This window comes from Brienomyrus brachyistius, chromosome 21 (assembly GCF_023856365.1).
Source record: "Brienomyrus brachyistius isolate T26 chromosome 21, BBRACH_0.4, whole genome shotgun sequence".
Lineage (NCBI taxonomy): Eukaryota > Metazoa > Chordata > Actinopteri > Osteoglossiformes > Mormyridae > Brienomyrus > Brienomyrus brachyistius.
The window spans coordinates 9,071,358-9,098,101 of record NC_064553.1 but is presented as its reverse complement, the minus strand read 5'-3'; the positions used below and the strand labels follow the sequence as shown (position 1 = coordinate 9,098,101).

The following is a 26,744-nucleotide window of genomic DNA, read 5'->3' as shown; positions in this document are numbered from 1 at the left end:
ACTTAGTTCATAGTCTAATATTTATTGGCAGTAACGGATATCAAAATACCCGTCTGAAATGGCTTCGTTATGTATACTGAGGGTGGCGGAGTAACGACTCCGCAGATACTCAGCAGATAATACTGCCAGTCGGTTCAGCTTGAGGAAGTCCAGACTTCACACACACCTTTGCCTGTCAATGAATATCATCAGCTCACTGTCCATCACTACACATCGTACTGTTATAGAAGCGTTTGCTTCCTAAATGAACAGCAGTCCTCATGTTCACACCATTGTTCAGTAACACTGTCTTGATTTTGATTTGACTGAAACACAAAGGCTCTAAGAGAAAGATACTCTCATGTCATCTTTGTCCCCTGTGGGAAAAGAAAATGACGACAGACTCCCCAGTGAAGATGACTAAACATAAATTGTATTTATTTGAAACACAAGCATCCACTGCTAATTTGTATTTAAGGAAATACAGCAAAATTGTGATTACTGGGGGGGGGACAAACTTTAATACTGTGTCTCCCGCAAGACGTGAATCTTTATACTTTTGGTTAAAAAAAATCTTAATGTTTCACTTGTATTGCATATAGGCCACAGAAAAACAATTTGGCAGTTGAGAAAAATGCACTACGCATTTTAAGAAGATTTGGTATAAAACAATTGCCATTTTTAGCTTTAAATTTTTATGCTTTGTGATGTTAGAGTTTTTTTCCTAAAATAAGTCAAGGACTTGTGTGCAATCGTCTCCTCAGACACATAATCTCTGTCATAAAGTGCTTTCATGTAAAAACAAAGGCAAGACATCACCAGGACATTTACTCTGGGCGTCTCCCCCACGAGTCTGTGACTCTCGGGGTGGTGGGTCGCGGACGGATGCGGTTCTCGAAAGACCCCCGTCTTCAGAGTGAAATTACGCATGAGATACATCCGCTTACTCATTCCCAAACCCTTGGCATCTGCAACCCCCCCCCCCCACCCCGCCCCCCCGACACATTCTGATTTCACAGCACTGCCCCCTGGGCACACTCAATCAACCCCCAGGTTCAAAAAGACGCAGTCAGAGCCAGGACAGCCTACAAGCCACTTAAAGGCTGGGCTACTCACGAGGTGGCGTGATTACGGCAGTGACTTAATCCCGCTAATGGCCTCTGTAGAAGGAGTCATCACGTTGGCCAGTTGTACACGGTTCCTGTTTATGATGATTTAAAACTTGGTTTTGGTTTTTCTCTGCAACAGATCCTGAATTGAAGTTGAAGGCTCCTGTTCTAAATGTCAAACTGAACGAGTGAAAGGCACGGAAAATATAAAGGAGAGAGAGAGAGATGGCTCACACTAACAGCTAAACTGACAAGCATCTCCTCACTACCTTCCACAAATAACACGTTTCAGCAGATGCTGGTGGATTGGGGCTCCTGTGTGTCGTGTCTGAGAGAAGCCCCGCCCCTCCCCCCACCCCCCCCCCAGATTGATGGTAATAGGCAGGTGCCGAGCCCCTCGGTCATCCCCTTCGGGCTCTCCAGCGGCTCCCAAACCGCCCCCCCCCCCCTTCCTCCTGATGTTCTGAGTCAGCCGTAGAGCCGGTCCTAGCTGCATGACAGCCGCTGGTAAAAGTAGATGTACCCCAGGTCTTTGGGAGGCCTTTCCGATAGGCAGACTTTATGGTCGTTGTAGATCACCCACCTACATGAGCAAACCAATCATCAAGCCCCAGTTTGCATACTTAAGCAGGAATTAGTAATAAAACTAGTCAGGTCAGTGATGTGCACTTATTAAAAAAAATATATGGTAAACCAAGACTCATATAATCTGATGTGCAGATGACTCCTGAAATGACTTGTTAAAATTACTTATTAAATTAAACATGTCTAGTAGTAGCAACATTCTACATCAGTGTTTCTCAACCCAGTCCTGGGGGCCCCCCCAGCCGGTCCAAATTTTTGCTCCCTCCCAGCTCCCAGCACACCTGAACTAAACAATCAAGCAATCAAGAACATACATACACTTTGGTGCTTTGGGAGCTGGGAGGGAATAGAAACATGGGCTGTCTTGGAGGTTCCCCGGGGACTGGGTTAAGAAATGCAGTTCTACATCAATAATATACAAATGCTATTGACTGACAGACATATTCTTTGCAATATTAACCATAAATGATCCTGTTTCCAACATAAAGACTTGCTGAGCTATAAAAAATACACTTACCTTCCTTCCTTTTTGATGTGACACACATAATGGCCAGACATTGTCGACGTTCCTATGTGACTGATGAAGGCAAACAGTTCATACCCTGAGCAAGAACAAGGGAATTTTACTGAAGCTAAACACAGATACCGTAGGTCGCCTTCTCTCCACATCCCAGCTAAAAAACAACATCAGACCGAGTTTCAGAAGAGCTTTTTAGATCTGCACTAGGCGGCCATTAAACCTCCCCACGAATCATCTTTTCAGCTCCATCTCTGTTTCCCAGTTCGTTGTGTCCTAATGATGGATTCATTCAGGGGACTCCAGGTCAAACACAACACATTACTTATCCTGCAATTCTGCCACAGCAACAGAAAATCCTGGTTTAAAACGGTCTAATACTAGGTCGAGAACTTCTAGCTATGAATTGGATCCATCTGGGTAACATGACATTTGTCCAAATTGGTCAGAATGATGAAATTATTGTGTTGTGCTCCGAAGCACGATGAATGTTGTTAACATTTCATTTGGTGTAAAGCAGGGAGACCACGACGCGGGTTATGGACCACACTCACGGCCAGGTCCGTCCTTCACCCGGGGGGTTGGGGGCAGCTGGTCTTGGGATGGGGGGGAGCTGCTGAGGCCCCTGGTGCTGGAGAAGGTGAAGCCGTTGGAGAAGGTGTCATCTTCTGTGGGTTCCTCTTCAGCGGCCTCAAACGGGCCTTGGCTCTCTTCCTCACCTTCGGGATGGGTGAAGATCCAGTCCAGGGCACGTTCCAGATTGTTATTCTGGTCCACAGGAACACATTGCAGTAACTGATACCCTTGGTTCAGGACAGCCCCACCAACCTGAGTGTCCCATCTAGTTAAGGCATCCATACAGGGGTGAACTAACTTCCCTGGGGTCCCTAGGCGCGGGGGGGGGGGGGGGGGGCTAAGGGGGAAATTTGAGTTGAGGAACCAAAACTCACTCAGTCCTCATATAATCTGATGAAGACGATTTGTTCCTAAAGACTAAAACCCACAGAATTTTTCTTGAAAACAGAGTATGTTTTGGAAATTTTGTCTTCAATTTATAACACTTTGCGACGGCTATGTGAAGATATGTGGACTTTGAAATAAAACGATAAACCCCGCAGTTGTGAAGCTGTTCCGAAATTGAATGCTTTTATTTTGTGTTTTTGTCATGCTATAAATTTTCCTTTTCGTTATTATGGTATAAGGGTAGTTTTTCACCATTGCTTTACGACCTGCACATAAAATGGTGAGTGTGGTACAGCAAACACACATTTTTTTCCTCCTCTTTCTCTCATACCATAAATAGTCACAGAATCAGACCCGCGTATCGACTGGACCCTCTCCCACTGTTCCTGGCGTAAACCCATCACAGCCTCCCAGTCATTTTCCAGATGCTGACCCTAAAAATTCTGACCCAGGCTGAACTCGCATTCTGCATTTTCCATCCCACCACGCCGCCCCGACGCAGAGCTATTAAGGGCCTGTGAGCTGAACCCTCCGGACGACGCGGCCGGCGTGACAGGAAGCCGCGGGAGATGTGGAGCGAAGCAGAATCGCGGCCCTGTGTTTACGCTGAAGGTCTCCGAATGTTGAGCATCTGCCGTCATCAGCAATGTGCCCACAAAAAGCAACGTGGCTTTAAACAGCGTCCACATGATTGGCTGATGCGTCACTGCACTCCAGTTCACCTCGAATGCTTAAATTGTTTCACTATATACATATTATTCCTTAAACTACATGCGTGAAATGGGCAACATATGAAATTTAGCAGATAGATCGTACAGCAGATGGCCTGAGCCTTTAGACCCCTCTCAACCATCCGTCTTCGACACCTGCTTGTCCCATGCTGGGTCACAGAGCCAATTTCAGAAACTATGGGCAGAAGGCAGGGAATAACCCAGGATGGGGTGCCAACCCATCACAGGGCACCAGCCCATCACAGGGCACTCACCATTCACACATACTGGCAATCTGGCATCTTCAAATCACCTTAGTATGTTTGTGGACATGGAGGAAAACCAGAGAATCCAGAGGAAACCCCACAGCAACACGGGAAGAACATATGAACTCCACACATGTAAAGCCAGGGCAGAGACTCAAGCAATGGACTCCAAAGGTGTGCAGTGCTAACCACTGCGCGGCCAAGACCCCTTCCAAAGGTGTGCAGTGCTAACCACTGCACCGCCAAGACCCCTTCCAAAGGTCTGCAGTGCTAACCACTGCGCCACCAAGACCCCTTCCAAAGGTGTGCAGTGCTAACCACTGCACCGCCAAGACCCCTTCCAAAGGTGTGCAGTGCTAACCACTGCACCACCAAGACCTTCCAAAGGTGTGCAGTGCTAACCACTGCACCACCAAGAACCCTTCCAATTAATGATTTAATGCTGCTCTACCAGCAAGATAAACATATTATTATTGCACGAAATGATCAAAACGACACCAAAATGGCCAAGGGCGTAACACCCATTCATTGTGACAATATGAATTTGGGGGGGCAGGGAGGGGTGTATTGGCCGGTTCTAATTACTGAGGGGGTTGCAACCCAGCCCCATAATTTACACCCACGAACATGCCCACACTGAGACTACCTTAGACACCTTTAACGTTCCGTTTGCCAATAACATGCTAAACTGAACACGCATCCAAGATCTCCGCTGCATGCCGGGGAGCCTGCTAGGATGTCTGCTGGAAGGCAGGAGGACCTCAGTGCTCACTTCACGTCCAGCTTTCAGATTTCATCTAGATCATAACACCTACAGCTAGACTCTTCTAATTAGCTACTGTAACTAAACCAGACGAGTGGAGAAAATCTCCCAGATATACAAATCCCTGATCTAAAGACTGGGATCCAGTGCCACATTTAGATTCTTCAACTGGATCTCGAATCTGTATTGCTGTCCCAGATAATCCCTAAAATACACCCCGATCCTGCCCTGGATGTGGATCTGGGTTCCTGATCGAGGTGCCCGAGTTGGCAGCCCAGAGACTCACCGCAGCCTGCAAGGCTTGGATGCTCAGCTTCCTGGCAAAGCCCATGGAGGTGAGGATGGCCACACTCTCCTCTGGGGGCGCTCCTCCCAGGAAGGAGGGCAGCTGATTGGTGGAGGGGGCAACTTCAGCAAAGCCAGGCACAGCTAAGGGCTCTGCAAAGTCTAGACGGAACACAGAGAGACCGGATCAGTCACCGGCCCGGCCAGCACTGCCGAGTTGAGCGAACCCATCTCTTAGAGCCCTGACTACAGCCCCAAAAACGATGAAGAATGATTGTGTCTGTAAATTAAATTAGCAAACATTTTTAACAAGAAAGAAAACATCGAACACAACTGACACAGAATTAGTCCACTGAATTAACTGGTGGCCCCACATTCAAGCTGAAAAATATCTTTGTATTTCAAAGAAAACTTTGTGGACCTTTCTTCTGATGTTTTTGAAACGAATCAGGAGCTGCAATTCTAGCCTGCAAATACCGTACCAACATTCAGTCAGACCACCACCCCCCCACCCCCCCAAGACTCTGAAAATTGCAGCATTGAAGTAATCTCCACATAAATAAATATGTTTTAAGCAAGAACCTATAGACATTGTATATGGTAATTCTTAGAGCTTGTTAGAGAATAAATCCTTTAAAAAACGCACTTAATAAGCAGACACCTTTCAGAACGCCTGTAGTCTGCCCTTCAAACTAGCATCGACCAGCTGCAAATCTGGACAAGCCTTCCTTAGCAAAAAAGTCTTTGCTCATTAAAGGCAAGCCAGCATCACTCTGGAGTCCAAAGGTAAAATCACTGGGTTTTTTTTTTTTACTGAGTAAAAACGCACTGTTGTGTTTTAGCCTAGCCTAGAACAAAACAGGAAACATCATTAATCATTTATGTGCCACGGTGGTTAGTAAGCGCCCAGTTCCTGACTGAACGGGGAACTGCAGTAAAAGGTACTGATGTGACCCCAAGGCTGAGGGGGCGGCGGCCATTAATGAGTCGACCTTTACGCACAAGCCGGGACGCAGCCGCTAATGCGAGGGGGTCTCCTGGGCTTCTGCTCAGGTCACCGAGGGCGAGACGCAGGGACTGTAATCACGGGCTCACTGAACGGGAAAAGGCTGTCCCGCCTTCCCACACCACACCATTAAGTGCTCGCTCCCTCGCTGCTTCACCGTGCCGTGGGATCTGAGCTATAAAAGGACCGGTTCAAGTGCGGGACTCGAAGTGCACCGGCTTTTAATTTGCCAGCTTACAGGCTGAAGATAAATGGGGCGTAACAGGCAATGTGTGAGCTCTTAATATCCGTTAAATATGTCTAGGTGAACAGCGGGCGATTTGCTGAAGCTCCGCTGCCAATGGGGATTCTGCAGCTTTTGGCATAAACAAACTTAAAAATAAACTAATCTTACATCACTTCCTCTGACATTTCGGAATTGTCTTATGAACTATTTGATTATTAATTACAACTTTCTTTTGTGAAATTACTCATTTATCTAAAGTGACTTACATTGCTGGGAAGGGTTACAATTTCATGCATGCTCCCTGGGATTTGAACCCACAACTTTTACACTTCTAGAACAATGCTCTTCTTGTGGGAATTATATGCATTTCTTGCTGTTACCTTTAGGAATTCAGGTGGCTTATATGTCATCCACTAATTTATTGTTATTATCTTTGAATATTTTAATATTTATTTCTGGAATTTTTCATTTTTTTTGTAATCTTAAATTTGTGCTTAGTGGTTGAAATAATCATAACTGAAGAGCAAATTTCCAAACCTCAATCAATGGGACACAGCTTAATGAATTTTGGAGTTTAATAAATGTCCTTTGTTGGATTACATGAGGTTTGAGTGAGGTTTTGATTCCCAGCACTGTAACATATGAGGAGGAAGCCTGACTTCAGGTCACCGGGTGTCTCGTCTCAAAAACGACAAAAAATGGACTGAATGTGTTTCGGAAATTTGCTCTTCTGCATCACGCTCTTGCAGGGGCATCAGAAATAGGGTGGATGTGCCCCTTTTCCCTAACCCTATCCCAAACCTGTCCCCCCCAATCGGCAAGCTCCGCCCCCACCTTCCTTCCCACACGATATACTGTACATCGCCCCCTCCACTGCTGGGACAAATTCGATCCCCCCCCCAAAGTCAACCTGCTTCCGACCTCACTGAGCTCACATGTCACATGGTGGCTTTAATCGCTCAGCTGTGTCTCCAACTCCTCACTCACCGGGCTCCTCCATGTGGGCCAGGATCCAGCTGAAGGCCATCTCGGCTCCCATGTTTCCCGTGTAGTAGACTGCCTTCCGGCAGGCCTCCAGGGGAAAGCCCATCTCCGCCAGCTGTGCCACCGAAGACTCGTCTATTTCCGGATCTGAGAAAGGCCGGCACAATGAAGAACGTCACTTCAGGCCGGTCCTGACCACAGCCGTCATCTATGTGCAAACAAGGAACTCCCTGGAGAGCTCATTATCCATCTGTTTACTACTTAAGCTGCCTTCTGAAGTGTATCAATATAGAAAAACGGGCGGATAAGCAGCACCACTAGCCTGACCTTCCTAACATTCCTTTGCTTAATTATTTCATAGTTGCTGTCGCATTTATTAAGGGGATAAAAAGCATACTCAAAAGCCAATGTTTGTCAAAATGCCACAAAGATGGGGCTCATTTAGCTTCTGCATAAGCCCAGTGAGAAAAAGGGAACTGTCAGGCAGAGTGGGATGAAATACTTACAATCAGAGAAGCTACTTGCGTTCCCTGAAAAACAGAAGAAACAAACACGGCCCTGAGTGAGTGTCTTAGAGCTGCGCTTGGTGCTCGAATCGCCTCTGCTTGTCATCGAGCCGCATTTAGGGTCCTCAGGACGCGAACAGGGTTACCTGTGTCGCCGTCGATGAAGAGGCTCCAATCCGAAGGCATTGTCATTCCGAAACAGAAGCGAGCTGCGCTATGAATGCGCTGTTATGAGTACGGTTTCCTCGCCGCTGCTGACTAAACAGATCTATTGATACTGGCGCGCCCATGCAGAGAGACGCGGCGGGAATTTGCAACTGAAAGCGCAAGCTGTCGGAAGGCCGTGCTCCCCGGCACAGCGTCTCAGAAGCAGATGTTTGCTGTTCCCGCGAATCACTCTTTCAGGGGGGGGATATTTATGGCTGGCAAAGGCCATTAAAGGTTGTGCGTGTGTCTCAAAGCTGCTTAACAAGCACACCATACAGGATAAACATAGACGATGAATAATGTGTTTAAAAAGGGGGCTGTTCTAGGATTTGACCCTTAAGTGGGCCCTTAGGAGCCCCAGTAGGGTTGACACCTCCACCTCCCTGTCCCTGGCGATAAAATAATCTGTGCCGGGGCAAAAAAACTAGGAAATCTGTACAGGAAATAGATTTACAAAAATCTGGTGGCTGAAGACCCCCTAAATAGGGTCCAAATCACTTGCGGTTCAAACCAAGCGGCCCTCCCCTTTAAGAAAGAGAGGAACCGTTATGATGTGAGTATTATTAAGGATGATGCTGGCTAGAGGGATGGGCGTGGTATGATGCAGCCAGTTCGTGCAGCTGATCAGCCATCCTGGGCCCCCGCAGACACCCTGAGGGACGTATGTGGGGGGCCCCCTCAATCACAGATGGCATCGCATGGGCTTCCCCAAGGCCGGAGCTGATGGAAATGGCGACCATGCAACAGTTAGACGGCTATGCTGGAGGGTGGGGGCTAGGGTTCATGGGATGGCCAATGCGGCCTTGTTTGGGGGGGGGGGGGGGGGTGGCCCATCAATATCAGTGGATCTAAATTCCCAGAGGCACGGCCCAACAGAGTGAACTGCTTGGGTGTATCACGGTGAAGGGGGGGGGGGGGGGGGTGTGCGAGCAGAGCGGTACCTCGGGGGTCCTGTGGGTTGATGATGGGCGGGGCCAAGTCAGGAAGCTCCTCCTCTCCTGCCTGCAGCCCAGTAGCACGAAGGCGAGAGAGATCCAGGAAGTCCGGCATCTCCACCGAGACATCTGCGAAAGCAACCGTCAGGGACAGACCGAGAGTGACATACGGGGTCTCTTTGGAGACAGAGAGCTGCACTGAAACCACCTTTCAAACTATTCTATAAGATTGTATGTCAGAGTCTGACCCCTACATCTCCAGGTGTTTGGCCCTGTTCAGTGGCAGAAACCAAATGCATGCTGGGACGGAACCAGAACTGTATCATTTACTCTGCCTTTCCCAGGCCTGGGCACTGCAACGCACGGTACAAACTGCTTTCGAGAATTGATTTTTATTAGGCGTGATGGAGCTGCTGATTAGATGAATCGCTTGCATTTCAAAATAAAGATATTAATTAAAACTGCCAACCTCAAGGCATGAGCCGAAGACTTTCAATTTCCCATTAAGTTAAATCAGTTGTTGTTAGGAGGGAGAAAAAATGACATCTTTGGCCCTTTAAAATTAATAATTCAGTGCTCATCCACTCATTCATCCATCTTCCAACCACTTATCCTCGTCAGTGGTCTGGAGCCCATCCCAGGCAGCAGAGGGCACAAGGCCAGGGTGCCCTCTGGATGGGATGCCAGTCCATCTCTGGGCACATACAGCTCATTATTACTTCATTTTAAATGCATCAATTATAGCCACTGAGCAATTAACTACATCTATATAATACAAACAATATATAAAAATATTATATAAATAAGAGTGCTCAAGTAACAACGTGTCATGTGATTGGGACTGTGTGACACGTTCTAGGATTTGACCCTTAGTGACCTCCACATCTCTAGGTGTTTTGCCTGCTCACTGGCAGAAACGAAATGCATGCTGGGATGGGATCTCACTCTGCCGTGCCTGACCCATTTTCTGTGCCCGCGTGTCCAGAGTCCATCCTGGAAGCTATAGGCGCAAGGCAGGGAATGACCCATAACAAGGCGAACGTACATAATTCGGCAGCTCCGGTTCACCGCAGCATGTTTGTGGATCGTGGGAGGAAGCTAGAGGACCTGGAGGGATCCACGCGAGGACACGGGAGGAACAAGCGAGCTCCATGTACGGAGCGAGCCAGGGAGGAGACTCCAATCCTAGTCCCAGAGGTGTGAGGCAATATTGCTCACCATTGCACCGCCGTGCCGCTGTACCTCCCTCCATAATGTGCCAGAATAAGCTAATTAATAAAGCACTCAGCAGGGCAGAAAAGAACCATTTGTGGTGAACCATGGGAAAGCAGGATGGGAAATGTGATGTCATAGAATATTTTTACGGAACACTATGAAACTCTTATGGAATGTTGTAGAATATTCCATTGTAAAGCTTCAGATCTTTTTTTCAGTAGTGTTTTACATTCGAATGTCCAGCTGCACTGAGTATCTGAGTGCTATTAGCCACGTAATACTGGACAAACAGATACACATTAATTGAGTTTGTTTTCTGCAGGGATATGTCAGCTAAGAGGAATTTAACCCGAAGGTAAGCGTCTGTGTCTTTTGTTCAGGTAAACCGAGAACATCAGACGGGGCTCGAGTTTCTGCCGAGTGCTTTGTCACCGCTCAGCTTATTCAGCAGTAATGCAGCCTCTGAGCTCCACCTACTGGTTTGCGGTGGTAATGCTTCAGTTTGGGTGCCATATAGATGCCTTTGGTTGTCATTCACAAAGCATTCATTGAAATGTAACAAAAAGAATGAATGATCTCATCAGGTTTATTTTCAGGACTGTCAAATACAAATAAAAAATATATACATATATATATATACACACATATAATCACTGATACCACTTTCATCCTAGCGACTATCAATTGCACATCTGCGAATTTTGCCAGATTGATTTAGGTACGACTCAAGCTGCCTGCACAAGGGCACAGCTTACAGTTTAAGCCCATGCGCATAGTCGCTGAAGCAACCCACAGACCAGGTCAGCGATCTCTTAAAATAAAAATTAAAGTTTGCTCATACCTAATTTCTTTGGGATCCAATCCACCCCGAAGGTGAACTTCTTGATCTGTACGACCATGTAGTCAGGAAACGAGGCGAAACGGAAAGTCCTGGAAACATCAGAACAAGAATTATATAGGTTAATATATCCTGATTTATTCACAGGCGTAGCAATTTATAGCTTCAAGCACAGAGGAAAACTCTATAAACCAAGTAAACAAGCATTTATATAATATAAGTTTTAACAGGAGTAGGATAAAAGGATTTTTCACATATAAAACTTGCTAGCATTATAACATTGGTTATTCTGATGGTTATTATAATAGTAATTGTGTACAGTGGTTATGCAAAATGAATTGACTATACTAATACAATAAATTGCGTTTGCTGTTGATAATAAATGCATACATTTAATTGAATAATTTTTTTTTTACAAAATACAAATTGATTTGATACGCGATTTGATTGGCTGAACTATAAACCCATCACCCCCCTGTAGGTTCAGCCAGACAGCTGGCAGCGACCGGCTTACTTGACCCCAGCTGACTTGGCTTGCAGGGCAGAGCTCCAGAAATCCGGCACATTCTCGGGCTCATTGAACGCCTGCAGGCAGGCTGCGAAGGGGACCTTGGCCCTGACAGGGAGCGGAGGCGGGGTCATGTTCTCCTCTGCCTCCCTCCGCTTCGCTTCGTACTCCAGCAGCTCCTCTGAAAGGCAATCAAAGGGTTTAGGGCAGCGTTTCCCAATTTGGTCCTCGAGGACCCACAATCGCTCCATGTTTTTGCTCCCTCTAAGCTCCCTGCCAGGGAGTCTACATTTTTGCAAAAATCCAGACTGTCTGTGGGTCCCCAAGCACTTAAACACTACTTTACAGTAAAATTGAAACACTACTTTAGAGTAAAATTTAAACACTGCTTTAGAGTAAAACTTAAACACTGCTTAGGGTCAAATTTAAACACTGCTTTAGAGTAAAACTTAAACACTGCTTTAGAGTCAAATTTAAATGCTGCTTTAGAGTAAAACTTAAACACTGCTTTAGAGTCAAATTTAAACACTGCTTTAGAGTAAAATTTAAACAGTGCTTTAGAGCCAAATTTAAACGCTGCTTTAGAGTAAAACTTAAACACTGCTTTAGAGTAAAATTTAAACACTGCTTAAGAGTACATATAATTAAGTTCTATAAATTAGCAAAAACATCCTGTCCAGAGAGTCCACCCTGTGCTCTGTACCCTGTGCATTCTGGGATTAGCCCCAGGCTCACTGTGACCCTGTACTGCAGAAGCGCTTGACAGGAGATGGATGGATGGAGATTAGGGTATCCTCGAATCCCGAGAGAATTACATAAACTCCCTTAAACTCTGTACTGCCTACCAAGGTCAGTGCTGATACCGTGCAAATTCCTTAAAAAGTCATGCAGCACTCTCTGTCCATGTGTTCATTGTTCCGCACTCATCTAGTGTTCACCTCTGTTGGTGGCGGCCTCGATGGGTACGGGCAGCGGCATGATGTAGTCCACCCTCTGGGTGTAGCGCACCTTCCGAGACTGGCAGCACTGGACCCTCTCCTCCACCAGGAAGCGGAACACATCACTGGGGTTCTCAAAGCTGGCGCTGGACCTCTGTGGAGGCAAGAGACCGGAGCAGGCAAGATATCATCCAGTACACTAAATGTCAGACAGTGCCCTCTGCTGGTAATGACTGGTATCAACTCAGCACTTGAGGTAATCATTCCTCTAATAATTCAGCCTTCTTTTTCATTATCGAAGTTGCTGACTATATAAGCTTCAGAAATAAAGGCAGAAACTGGGGCTGCCAGAACTTTGGCTTCCATGTATAAACGTTCTTAATCCTGGTGGACACAGAAAAACTAACCAAAAACAGAGTGTAAAAAAAAAAAAACAAACCAAACAGGGGTAAAGGGGGGGCCTACTTTAATCAAAGATGCTTGTGTGGGGAAAATCCAGTAGTGTAAGATGCCAAAGATGTTTCTGGATAATACACAAGGTTTATAAGCCGTTCCGTGAAATCCAGCTGGTTTAAATAGGATTCTGCATAATAGACATATCGTGTGCGACATAGATATGCAGCATAACCATTTCTGGCTAATGCCCCCACTGCAGAGGAAATGTAATTAAAGCTTTCCAGCAGTACCCCCCCCTGTTCTAAGAGAACACAAAAATACACCCCTAAAAATACTGTTGGCATTAAAAATATATTTGACACAGAGACGTATTTAACCCAAGAGAGCCGAGGGGAACTAACACAGCTTAAGGAACTTTACTGCAGACTTGGGACTCATTTCATTGCTTTTATCCCTGTTATTCTACTTTGGGATCAACAGGCAGTTTAATTCAGACTAGTACCACAGCCCCATCTAAGCTACCATCCGGTGGGATGCGTAAATCTATATCGGACGTCCGTGCTGCACTAGTCTCAAAAGATAAACATAACAAATAAGCAAACAAACAAATAATTAGGATGAATATAAATGATAATTAATAAATAATAAATATGAACATAATCGATAGATGGACCCCTGTCTGAAAAGCACTTTATAAAGTTGAACTAGAAGATAGATAGATAGATAGATAGATAGATAGATAGATAGATAGATAGATAGATAGATAGATAGATAGATAGATAGATAGATAGATAGATAGATAGATAAACATTCATGAATTTGGGGATATTACTAGAAAACCCAGTGTTTTTGCTAAAACCGTAATGCTCGGAGGAAAACTCTACGGTAAAAGAGGAAGGAGATGTGCAGAATCAAGATGGAGGGACCCAATCATCACAACAACGCACATGCCACTGGAGAAGAAGACCAGACATGTGGGAAGTGACCGGGCATCAGCGTCTACTAGAGGGATGTTAATAAAAAGAAGAATCACCTGCGGCCTTCAGCAAAGTTATCCGTGTTTTGGTTCCTCAATGAGATGATGATGTACAATCAAGTCTGGTCATGTCTTGGTGGTGGGCTAAATTAGAAGCATTATGTGCAATGTGTAATGAGAGGAGGGGGTCTAATTTTAGCCAAGGGAGAGAGAGCTGCTTTAGGGACAGCTGTGCCGCTGCCAGAGGGCATGGAGCCTCAGAGGAAACTGCCCGAAGGCTGCCGTCTGCGCGATCATGTGACAAGCGATCGGCAGATCACGTGATCCGAGAAGCAGAGTGTTGACATCATGGAGACTTATTCCTTCCCTCCATGTCTGTTCAGTCACTCTTTGGTTTTAACTCTGATGGTAATTTTGAAATAGTAGATCTGACTGTGAATTATAACCATGCGACATCACATCCCTGTAATTTTTCATTCAACGCAAAGCATATATATCTGGTCGAGGAATATATGTCGCCTCTAGACTCACTCCTGGGGAAATACGAATCCCTATCAATCACCGGCTGATTTTAGCCAGGTCCCTTTGGATGTTTAATGGTGTAAAGTGCCTGGCAGTGCCCAGTAATCCCAACCATTACTCATTACACATGAACTGGTTTCGCACAACACTGTCACTAATGTGGCACAACGTAGGGCTTAATCTAAGAGCCACACGTACCTCCACGATGCCGATCAGGTGCCGTAAGAACTGGAGAGCATCCTGCTGGCGGTTGGAGGAGAACTCTGGATGTCCCATGCTGACCAGGGCTTTGAACATCCTGGGGGAGATCCCCGTCTGCTGGGGCTGGAGGAGGAGGGGAGCATCAGACATGGGGAGCAGAGCTAACCTTGAGGGTCACGAGGAACTTTCTCCATGCTGGTCCAAGGTCATATTGAAGTACATCATTTTCCTTAAAGTGAGACTGGTACTCTGCTCTGTTGTTCCCATACTAATAAGCTGTAGAGTAAGAATTGTTTATATATAGTTATCATTATTTTGGGATTAATTTAAAATTGGGTTAAGGAGGGGCAGTGATTGGCAATCACAGAAAAAAGTATCTATGAATAATTTAATGCAATCCAATAAAACTTTATACATATTTTATTTTATCATTATTTTATTAAGAGCTTCAATTATAATTGTGCAATTTTTACTATGTTATTATAATTGTATTCATAAATTCTTGAATTAGTAATACTTTGTTATACTATAATAATTTAAGTGCATTATATCCGTGTTTTTTAATACAAAAATAAGATTTTTTGGGGGAAGCATGCGATATTGATTGCTCACTGAGAGCTGCGATTTGAAAATGCCGAATCATTGCAGTTTTAGAAGGTATATTTAATGTCATGTCATCGTCAGCATTAGCCAATCCTCACCATGCATCATGTGGCAAAAAAAGTGGCTCGCAAGGTCAGCGGGCTTCAAAAATTGATAGAAATATCCCCTCCATTTTTCTGTGGACTGTCTGGGGACACCCCCCCCCCCCTCCCCCCCGAGGCTTGGGTTGGGAAACACTGAACTAGATATTGCCGGGTCGTCCACCATCAAACCCATATTGATTGAGGCTTGCGATGCAGTCTCATCAAGTCAAGGGGCAAAAGTACAATATCTAAAAAAAAAATCACTAGCAAGTAGGATTTCTAGGAAAGGATTATGTCCAAGTTTGAGGCCAAACATGCACAAAGGTCTCAATCTCAAAACACAACACTGATCATTTACATGGCCGACTGGCTAACGTTCCCCCAAAGGGAGGTTTATGACACTTTAGCAGCTTCGTCTCGATGTCCATTGGTAGATATCAAGCGTCACGCACCCTTTCCAGTGCCTTGTGTTCCTCTTTCACCACCTGCTCTATGAGTTCGGCTTTCACCGGTGGCTTGGAGTACTGCCCCGACAGCAGGCTGTGGCCCAGCTTGGCCCTGCCGGGGAGGAACCACACAGTAAATAAACCCCCAAAGCCACAATTCAGAGCACTCAGGCCGCCTGACCTTTGTCTTTCCGCGCGTTACTGTAAACCAGGTTATCTGATCCCAGGAAACTGCGCCTTATAATAAATCAGGATTTGTTTTACCATCTTGTAGGCAGCGGACACTGGTTTGTGTGGGTGAGTTTCACCCACAAAATGTAATCTTGCGACGAGACTCAAAACCCAGCACTTACATCTGTGTGCCAAAGTCCTTTGTTGGATCCAGAGGAGAGTAATCGTAGATCCTCTGTAGATTCCCCACATACCTGCGGGATAAGTGAAAAAGATAAGTTTGGAGAAAACAGTGTGCTAAACATGACATACACCAGGGTCAGCGATTTTACCCAGAAAGGGCCGCTGTGTACCCGGGTTTTCGCTGTAACTCCCTAATTAGGTTACTGATTAGAGGACTGATTGGCTGAGGAGTCCTCACCACTAGGTTTGAACACCTGACCTAAAGATTACCCCAAAAACCTGCACACACATGGCCCTTTGCGGATAAGACTGCTCACCCCTAAAACACAATGTATATTGTAGGTGCTCCACAAAGCAGGATTTCTTGCTTAGCCAGATAAGTTGCTGGATTTAAGGTATTCTGGGCTAAATGGACTTTATTTTCGTTAACTTACATTTATCCCCAAATACCTTAAATCCAACAACTTATCTGGCAAAGCACAAAATCCTGCTTTGTGAATCACCCTCCCCACCCCCTGCTCCCCGATGTCTGTTAATCCATCCATCCATTTTCCAAACCGCTTATCCTATTGGGTCGCGGGGGGTCCGGAGCCTATCCCGGAATCAATGGGCACGAGGCAGGGAACAACCCAGGATGGGGGGCCAGCCCATCGCAGGGCACACTCACACACCATTCACTCACACATGCACACCTATGGGCAATTCAGCAACTCCAATTAGCCTCAGCATGTTTGTGGACTGTGGGGGGAAACCGGAGTACCCGGAGGAAACCCCACGACGACACGGGGAGAACATGCAAACTCCGCACACATGTGACCCAGGCGGAGACTCGAACCCGGGTCCCAGAGGTCTGAGGCGACAGTGCTAACCACTGCACCACCATGCCGCCCCAATGTCTGTTAATGTTAACAATAAATTTCACACAAATGTTAATATGTAATATTACATCAGTGCATTCTATCCATCTTCTACCGCCTTTTCTGGGTCTGGCAGCACAGGACACATGGCTGGTGTTCACCCCAGCTGGGATGCCAGTCCATCACAGGGTACAGACACTCACACTCTGTGGGTGATTTAGACAAACCAATCTGCATGTCTTTGGAACGTGTGAGGAAACTGGACTACCTGAAAAAACCTATGGGGTACGAGAAGCACCGGCAAACTTCATGTGCACAACACAGAGAGGAGCTGGGATTTGAAGCCATGACCCTACAGCAGCAGTTCCTATTCTGCTCCTTGGGGACCCACAGACAGTCCAAGGTTTTGCTACTGGGAGCTGGATGGGAGCAAAAATCTGGACCGTCTGGGGATCCCCAAGGACTGGGTTGGGAACCAATGCCCTACAGGTACGACCCACTGTGCCTCCTGTTGCCGTTAAATATTGATCTTAATCATCGTTATATACAGTAGAAAAAATACTATAAAGAAAATGAATTTCACTATTATGCAGCTCCCATCTATCCGTCCATCCTTCCCTCCATCTTCTATACCTGCATGTCCTACTCAGGGTCATGGGAATCCAGAGCCTATCCCAGATGGGCGTAAGGCAGGGAATAACCCAGGATGGGGCGCTGACTCGTCACAGGACACGCACACATTATGCAACTTATAAATCATAAATTAATTTTAGAAATGTATGTATGCATGAAACGCCCTGACACCTCATGTTGATCAGGGGCAGAATAAGAAGAGACCCCTGAAATGTGTCTTCTGTCGAAGGCCGTCTGCCTGCTGTCTACTCACGCCCTCTGGAACTCTGGGATGCTGAACAAGACCTGCATGGTGGCGCCCAGGTAGCCGCTGTTGCCCAGGTTCTTGATGCCCGTGTGTCCGCTGCCGTACACGGCTTTGAGCTTGTGGCCCGACTCCTGGATCAGCTCCCACTCGCCCGCATGTGCTGGAAGCCCGTTGGTCACGCGGGCCGTCTCGGGCTGCACGGGGAGGGTGAGAAGCAGCGATGAATGGAACAGGGCTAGTGGGAAGGACTAGAATAGGGATCACCAGCATGGTGCCCGCGGGCACCAGGATGCCCCCAAGAGTCGCCCGCGGACCTGATCTAAAAATAGCACAACTCACCAGTGAGCAGCCTCTATTTTATGCTGTTGCCATTCTTCTTTAATCACATTTGCATTTATATAGATTTGAAAATGACAATATATATATTAAAAAAAACATTTAAAACATGTTTATTATATATGAAGTTTAGATGAGTTTGGGAGGGTGTTTCAATCTGATAGCCCTTCGTACGGCTCAGAACCTGTGGAGTAGCTCTCAGTTTCAAAAAGGTTGGTGATCCCTAGACTTGAGCATTCTGCCAGCACTATATATATATATCTTATGCATTTATGAGTTACTGAACATTTTCTGTCGTCTGCTGGCCTCTGTATGTCGTCTGACGGCTTATGCAAAGTTCCTAAAAACTCCCAAAAAAAATACCATTTAATTTCTTATGTGGACCCCGCAACATATCGGCACTGCAATGGGAAAAGTCGTGACGCAAAAGGGTCCACTGTATTCAGAGCTCCCGGCAACAGTGCCTCCGCCACTTCCCGCTTCAAGTACAAACTCACCTTTTTCTTCTGTAACACATCGATGCCAAAATGGGCCAAGTGCTCTGCCAGGCGGGGGTCCAGCACACCCTCCTCTTCATCGAACGAGTACACGTCTGAGGACGAAAGGGTCACGTGGCTCTCAGACTCACGCAGAGAGGAGAATGATGATGCTGCAGTGCTTCTCAAAGCTCTCGACCGGGGTTCACTCCAGTGGCGACGGTAAAAGTTGTCGACTGTCCCTTGCTGGGCACCACCATCATAACCCACACTAAGCACACTGAAACTTTTGCATATCACTAGAGGGGAACCTGCGTACCCCCAATGTAGCATAGTCCGCGAACCATTAGTCTATTGCAAATTAAACCTTAGATTTCTCATTAAAACAGGACTTGTTTCCAGTACTTTTTAAACTGGGCTGCCAACTTCGGTCAGCTGGCTGGCATGAGATTTTCAAACTCGACACACATTTACAGGTATGCAACAGTTTTATTACCTTGTAAATAGTCTATTGAGTTTGCAAGCCACCCCAACACTTTTGATGTAGCTAAATTTAGATTTATGATGGAATAATATGGATTTTCTGCAATATTTCTTGAGTGAGCACGAGTCAGAAAGCATGAATATTACAGTGAGATGCTTGAGAGCCCTAATACATTGCATTGATAGCTATCGCCGTTGCTATGGATCGCAGAATTTCACAGGACAATGAACATGCAGATGATATGAACGCAAAGAGCTGGGAATGAAGGCCCTCACCTGCCCCATCTGGAGTGATGGTATCCAGTTTAACCGCCAAGGGATAACTGGTTTCCCTGTAGTGCTCCAGCGCATGTCCATTGCCTCCTGTACCATCGAAGAACCACTTCCCACAGAGCACCGCTCCGTCCGTCAGGTTCAGCCACAAGTTCTCACGCAAATCGCACCTGGAGCACTTCCAGCCTCTGTTGGGATGGGGCAATAAGAACACATCTCTCAGCTCGCTGAGCAAACAGCTTGCCCCATCACACCTACACCCTGAATGATTTACCTGGGGGGGATCAGCACCCCGTTGTCCAGCTGTTGGAGACTCCGAGCATGTTTTGATACTTGGATCTCATCATCCCAGGGTAGAGGTTCAGGCTTCCTGTAGGGGGACGGGGCATTCAGCATGGCATCGCATGCTATCGTCACCTGCAGAAGTCAGAAGAGCTGATGAGATTCTGAAAGCGCCAGCCAAGTCCTCAATTCCCAGTAGCGGAAGTACAGAATAACCAAGAAGGTCATCTGGACATTCTATGTGCAGATCTCTTAAAAACTGTGATGGGTATGTTTTAGAGCCACAGTCCTGCTGACTGGCCACAGCTTAACAAGCCCAGCCAATCAGGAATGCTCTTACTGAAATGTAACAGATAACAGATTTGTGGGGATGTACACAAATATTTAAAGATAAGTCAGCACACAACAAAGAAATTCTACGATCGTTTTTACGTTTCCGCGATAAAAAATGATCTAGGCTGACGGGAACAAACAAGATCCCATAAGATCCAGAAATGCATGAAAGAGAGAATTCAGTGATCTGTTTAGATCTAAGTAATTATTAAATGTAATAAAGCATCTGAATTTTTTTTTGCTCTTATTCATAAAGTACATTTAATTTTCATGATGGTTCCTTTCAACATCATGTGCCCCCGATGCGATTTGCTCCTCCTCTGCGTTGAAAGGAGCCAGTTGAGGCAGTTTGGGTATCTATCTCAGATGCCTCCTGGATGCCTCCTTGGGGAGGTGCTTTGGACATGTCCATCTGGGAGGAGAACCTGGGGCAGGATATGCTGGAGTGATTATATAAGCTAATTGGCTAATTGGACTTGCTAAATTGCCCGTAGGTGTGCACGTGAGAGTGAATGGTGTGTGAGTGTGCCCTGCGATGGGCTGGCCCCCCATCCTGGGTTGTTCCCTGCCTCGTGCCCATTGCTTCCGGGATAGGCTCCGGACCCCCCCGCGACCCAGTAGGATAAGCAGTTTGGAAAATGGATGGATGGATGGATGAATGGATGAATAAATGTATAAACGGATGAATGAATGATTGAATAATTGAAGGCACTCAGGTCAAAATAGTGAAACAAAACAGCCCACAAAAACATTTAAACATGTAAATAAAAAACGTAGCATTGTATTTGTGCCAGTGGCTTACCCAGGCAAACGCACTTACCAGAGCGGGCAGCTCCTCGATATTGGGAAGCGGGATCTCAAAGTGTTGGGGGAATATCACCAGTTTGGCCTCGTCATCGTAGTCATAGTCGTCCCCGTTGAAATCCCGGTTGAGCTCGATATCTTCAAGGAAACATAAGGAACATTTGTTTTGGAAAACAGTGCGAATCCTCACGAGGTTCTGAAGGTTATGTCTGACTTTCTGCTGACGGCGTGGTGTCTGGGCGCGACATGCGATCGCCGCTGCTCTCACATATCACTCACACCTCACCTGTTAAACTCGTACACGTCAATTTTAATATGCGGGACACCACTGTTGACATTTATATCTGCATGCATGACCGATGCTTTCACATCAAAAACACCGTTTTTCTACCCATAATGCTTTCAGATTCACATTAAGGGTTTTCTACAAGGGTGCATCAGCAGGATCCATTTGTTGGTTTTCAAGGGGCATCTCTTTGAATGAAAGGCAAACAAAGGTAGAAATTTTGATTGTGGACTAGAGTGGTTTGTTTAAGTGGCAGCCATTTACATTTGGGCCATGAGGCCCAAGTCATTAAAGCTGACAATGTTCACATCTATTTTTAGCACAATCACCACATAAACAAAACTGCAAACAGCCCTGGTGTTCTACAACATCACAGGAAGGGCGTAATATGGTTAGATCATGAGGCGGGTATAGCATTTGTGCCCTGGACGCTGCACTTTTCCCTGGACCAGCCAAACATCATGTGACAGTCATGTAACTGGCCACTGTCAAGGCAACGTCCATTGGGGAAGCATCGTTCATTCTGACCCCCACAGCCCACCAGCCCACCAAGGGCCACAATGTGAAAAGGAACCAACCCACCTCATCTTTTCAGGCCTGAAAACATTGCCCCCCCCACCCACAGAAATGTTGCATTACTGCTGATGGGGGTTGATGGAGCATAGCAGCTGTCTGAAACCAGCCAATAGGAAGAAGAACCCAATCTAGCCCCCCCACCCGCCAGCCCAGCCTAAAAGCGGGCAGCACCTGGCTAGGCATGTGGTACGTTAGATTTAGATCAGATACAAATAAATGGGCTATATTTAGTCTTCACTGGGCCTGGTGGCCTGGAGTTCAGCGTCACTTTTCAGACACAGCACCAGAGGAGACTTGATTTGTCAACTGGTAAAAGCACCACATGACAGACCCACCTGTTGTGTACAAACAAGTCCTGGGCTGCAACAACGAAACAATACGCAACACAGAACGTGGGGCCTGTATCACAAAGCTGGATTTTTGGATTAGCAAGATAACTTGTCAGATTTAAGGGAGTCCAGGCTAAATGTAAGCGAAGGAAGATTAAGTCCATTTAAACTTGGATACTTCAAATTGCAACAAATCATCGAGCTAACCAACAATGTACGGTGATTCTCCCAGAAAACAATGCACGGTGAAATTTCATAGTAAAAATATAAACTTGTTTGACAGTTCTACTGTGAAAACTACAGTCAAACTGTAAACTTCACTGTCAGAATTATTAAACACCAGAAGAGCTGACCTTCGAAGTAAAACAGAAGTTCACAGTTGTACCATGAAACATTCCTGGTCGAACTGTAAAGTTTATAGCAGAAGTATGAATAATTAAGGTTTAACTGTAAACGTCACAGTTTTACTGTGAACTTTCACAGTCCATCTCCTCCTGAGACCCGCTCCACATTAAACAAAGCAATCACACGTCACAAGGAAGACAGCTGAAAGCACAGAGATATTCAGACGTTTCCAACAGCGGAGACTGAATTGGAACGTTGTGCTGCTCAGATGTGGAGCTGTCAAGAGGCGTCTTACCTAAGAACACCTTTCCATTTCGTCTTCGTGGCACAGTGCCCCCTGCAGCATGTGTGGCTTTCTGTGACGGACATGAATAAAAATCAGAAACATTTGGATTTATTTATTCAGCATACGCGTTTCCCCAAAGCAACATACAACCAAGAAAGCGGCCGCAGACAGTCTCTGGAACACAGGGGGATAGGGGCCTTGCTCAGGGGCCCAATGCTGAAATCATTCTGCTGACTTTGGAATTGGAACCGACAACCTTCCGCTTATGGGTGTGGAGTCTTAACTGGCTGAGCCACACATTGGCCACCCGAACAAACAGTAAAGTTTAACAGATTCCTCAGCAACTTTGGGGAAACCATACTGTCAAGTTTCATAACCGCAGTGGATGGAGGAGCCTATCAAACTGGGTCAAACTGATCCAGATGAGGCCACTGGCTGCTACTGACCCGTCGCATGGTACGGTACCAGCTGAAAAGCCCCCAGAAGTGCCTGGAAACCCTGCCAGGTGGTGGGAAGGATCCCGCCAGCCAATCACCTCCTATAGGGCCTATTAACCACCAACGGAATCAAATTATACCAGCAACCCCTGCTCTGTGAAAATGAGGAGCGGAATCTAATTATCCTGTTTATATTGACAGATAAATGGGGACAGATGCTTGTCCCAGAGAGAAATTTTCACAGAGCGATATGGACAACACAGTGTATATTTGAACTGAATTGCTAATTGCCCAGAAGCACCTTGTCTCAGCCATGCTCTGAATATCCTGTAAAAATTATCAACAAACAAATAATCTGAACACTGCTACCTTTAATGCATTTGTCTCTATTTTAGGTATGTTACTGAGCTTATAGTGAAAGACCTTGAAGCAATGAAGTAATACATATCTAATATTTCAATGACCAAGATAAGTGTTCAACATCTCAACATTTTAGATTCTTCAAAATAGTCCTTTTTGGCCTCAGTGACAGCAATGCAGATCTCTGCATTCTTTTGACCAGCATCCAGTCATGTAGCCACCTGGAAAGCTTCTCCAAGAGATCTGAAGGACTTTCCACAAGTTCTGGGCACCAAGTTGGCTATGTCGCTCTTACTCTTCTATCAAGTCATCGCAAACCAGCCCTCTAGGGTTTAATTTGGGGGATTGTGGGAGGCAGGTGATCTATTATAGCACTCCATGTCATTTCCTGTTCAGAAGATAATACTCACATCGTAACCTCAAGGTGTACTTAGGGCTGTTATCTTGCTGAAAAACAAATGATTTTGAGTAATGCTATTCTGACTGGTACTGTGCCTCCATATTTAACATCTCTTTGGAAACAAAAGCGTATTGTCTCCTTGTCACACCTGGCAATGAATTCTGAAGAGACGAACATGACGCATTCCATTATTCCGCCTGACACCAGACGCCAGGGTCAGATAGTGCAAAGAAAAAGCTCAAACTCAAAGTGCAACTGAAACTAGACCAGATCAACTGAAAACACAATAATTTAAGGCACGACACATTTATTGTCATTGTACAATATACAATAAAATTTGCTTGCCTATTAAAAAAAACTATTTCTAAATGAAAATTAAAATGGCAATTTTTTTTTTTGAATATTTCAGAAAAGTATACCGGAGATATGAAACCATCCTAACATAAGAGGAATACCTCAGCTTGTCTGAATGGGATCTACACGTATCAACCACACAAAATCTCCGGCTAAAGACCATGCACAATCTTGTTTCTGGTGATTATAAACTTATGTATTGTTTACATTCTCAAGCAACTGCTGTGTACAATTATCATATTAGATATTACAGTTTGACACTATCTGCTTTTCCAGCATTAAGTATAATTAGGTGCTGAAAGATTGTAGGTCTATTTAAATCACACCTTGCATGTCCTGCCTCCTACCTCCTTGATGGTGCGTTTCAGGTGAAGGTATATGCTTTGTCCAGTCTTGCGGTAATGTCTCTCCACGTGTTCTCGCCCAAAGCCCAGAAACGTGTTCATACACACATAGAGGCCACCATCGGATTCCTGCGAACAAACATAGGTTGGATGAGAGGACGATGAGAGTGTGGAAACTCTCTAGGATTTCAAAGACCCCTTACATCAGGTTTTCCCTCGCCAAACAAACCAGAGCAACGGGGGGGGGGGCTCCAGTTCACATGGCTCACAAACTGGAAATAAGTGAGCACCATGACAACATCATACCAGGGGTTTCCAACTTGGCTCAGCTGGCTGGCGTGAGATTTTCAATTCGAGAAAAGTCTGCACATGCATGTATATGTATGTAAGTCTGTAGAGTTTAGAAACCACCCAACACCTTTGATGTAGCTAATTTTAGGTGTGTAATGAAATAATACAGATTTGCGGTAAGATTTCTTGTGTGAGCATGAGAGTTTGTCATGCTTACATCCTCATGTGGGAAGTACATGTTGTTTGAATGCAACTTTAACATATTAGCGGATATCTTTGTTAGATGTACAAATGACAGGGGTGGTGCTACAAGATTTTGGGTCAAATTACGTTTCGAAATTTTTTTACGGCTCCCATCACTCAGGGGCCCTTGAAACCCCCCCTGCACCACTGAGATGTCATAGTTATTGAAGAAGAGAAGGAAGTGAGGAAACTTGTTAATTGATCCAATAATTAGCAGCTTCCTTCCTATCTTGTCCTCCTGGGGTTGTGGTCCAAGTATAATAAGGATGTTGTGCTTCCTTGTTATACACTTTTTCCCCCCTAAGCTTATCAAGGAATTTGCTCATGCGCTAAATATATTAGATATGAGATTCACGAGAGGCCGCTGGACCTCTTGCTGCTTTTCAAACATTTCCTTTGACTCAAGAGTCCAGCTAAATTTGGCGGCCACGGAGCTCTTGCAAAACGGCTTGATAATGAACAAATGTCTGATCTTTGCATGTATAAGAAAAGCTTCATAATCACAATTTTATTCAGAGACCTCGAGTAATAAACTGCGCACCTGGGATTTGGCCGCGGTTTTATACAATCCGGAAAAACACTTAAGGAATCATTTAAGTGACGCACTAGCTGCAAGAGGCAGCAGATAAAAATAACCCGTATTCAATCAGACGGCACGGCCTCCAGACAGTCAAGTAACCATTAAATTGTTTATGATTGTGCATGTTCAGTATTGTCAACTTTTAAATTAATATATATATATAATAAACGGATGCATGTCCTTTAAACAGCCATTTCATTGTCATACATCCACATGAAAAACACTGCTACACCAGAATATAAGTACCACAATTAAGTTTTCAGTTCTTACAAAACGGATGCATAAGGTCAGGTAAAAGACAATAGTAAAGTCATATTTTCTTTAGTATTTTCCATTTTCTTCAAAAGGGAATAAAAGTATTATTATATAGGAACCTCAACCAAATAGATTTCATTTGTTTTAGTAAAGCTAATATTGTGATTGTAGTTAGTGGTATCAACAATATATTCAAAAATTGGAGATAACGTATTTCTGGAAAGAAATTAGTTTTCAGTGTTAGAATGTGTCTATTAAAGCTTTTAACCGCGTAAGGTCTAGTAATGTTGGGCTAAAGGAAACATGCGGTTAGTCGAGCGCAACCCGGGTCAAACTGAGCACTTACTGGGGTATCGTAAGAAAAGGCACATTCACTCTTGAAAACTCTATCTCCAGTTCTTGGCACCCTGATGGTGGGCATATAGGGCACCATGAGCTCCCCTAAATCTGTGGCCATCTTCGCGTTACCTCCTCCGGACGCACAGTGCCACAGCTATTGCTGAGCCTCGGCGCGCTTGTCAAGGCAGAGCTGCTATTTTTAAAGCGCACAGACCACGCATTCCTCCGGCATCCCGAGAAAGCGACACTACACAACATGGGCAATGTTTACACAGACCTACATTTTTATATCACAGAGATCTATTTTAGTATTTCAGCAAGATGAAATAAAAAAAAATCCTTTCATTCTTTACCTTTCGCCATAGTGTTTTTTTTTGATTGACGACTTTGACGTGTTTTTTTAATTAAATATAATAATTATTAAAGATATTTTATAATTCAGACTGTAAATATAGATCGAACAATGAAAAATGA

General features: G+C 45.2%; 1 protein-coding gene across 1 annotated transcript; it reads right to left on the bottom strand.

The window, feature by feature from the left end:
• Positions 1–972: 972 nt before the first annotated feature.
• LOC125716253 (ubiquitin carboxyl-terminal hydrolase 13-like) lies at positions 973–26,452 on the bottom strand. Its single transcript, XM_048988373.1, has 21 exons — positions 26,278–26,452; positions 24,566–24,691; positions 22,677–22,737; positions 20,862–20,983; positions 19,701–19,843; positions 19,430–19,614; positions 18,692–18,786; positions 17,865–18,052; positions 16,121–16,192; positions 15,774–15,879; positions 14,633–14,758; positions 12,541–12,694; positions 11,609–11,783; positions 11,098–11,186; positions 9,048–9,170; positions 7,900–7,923; positions 7,397–7,540; positions 5,179–5,339; positions 2,745–2,958; positions 2,191–2,275; positions 973–1,671 (listed from the first exon to the last, which is right to left on the bottom strand). Exons 1-21 carry the CDS (start codon positions 26,386–26,388, stop codon positions 1,575–1,577), a joined length of 2,601 nt encoding a protein of 866 aa, XP_048844330.1. The 5' UTR covers positions 26,389–26,452; the 3' UTR covers positions 973–1,574.
• Between the last annotated feature and the right edge of the window lie 292 nt (positions 26,453–26,744).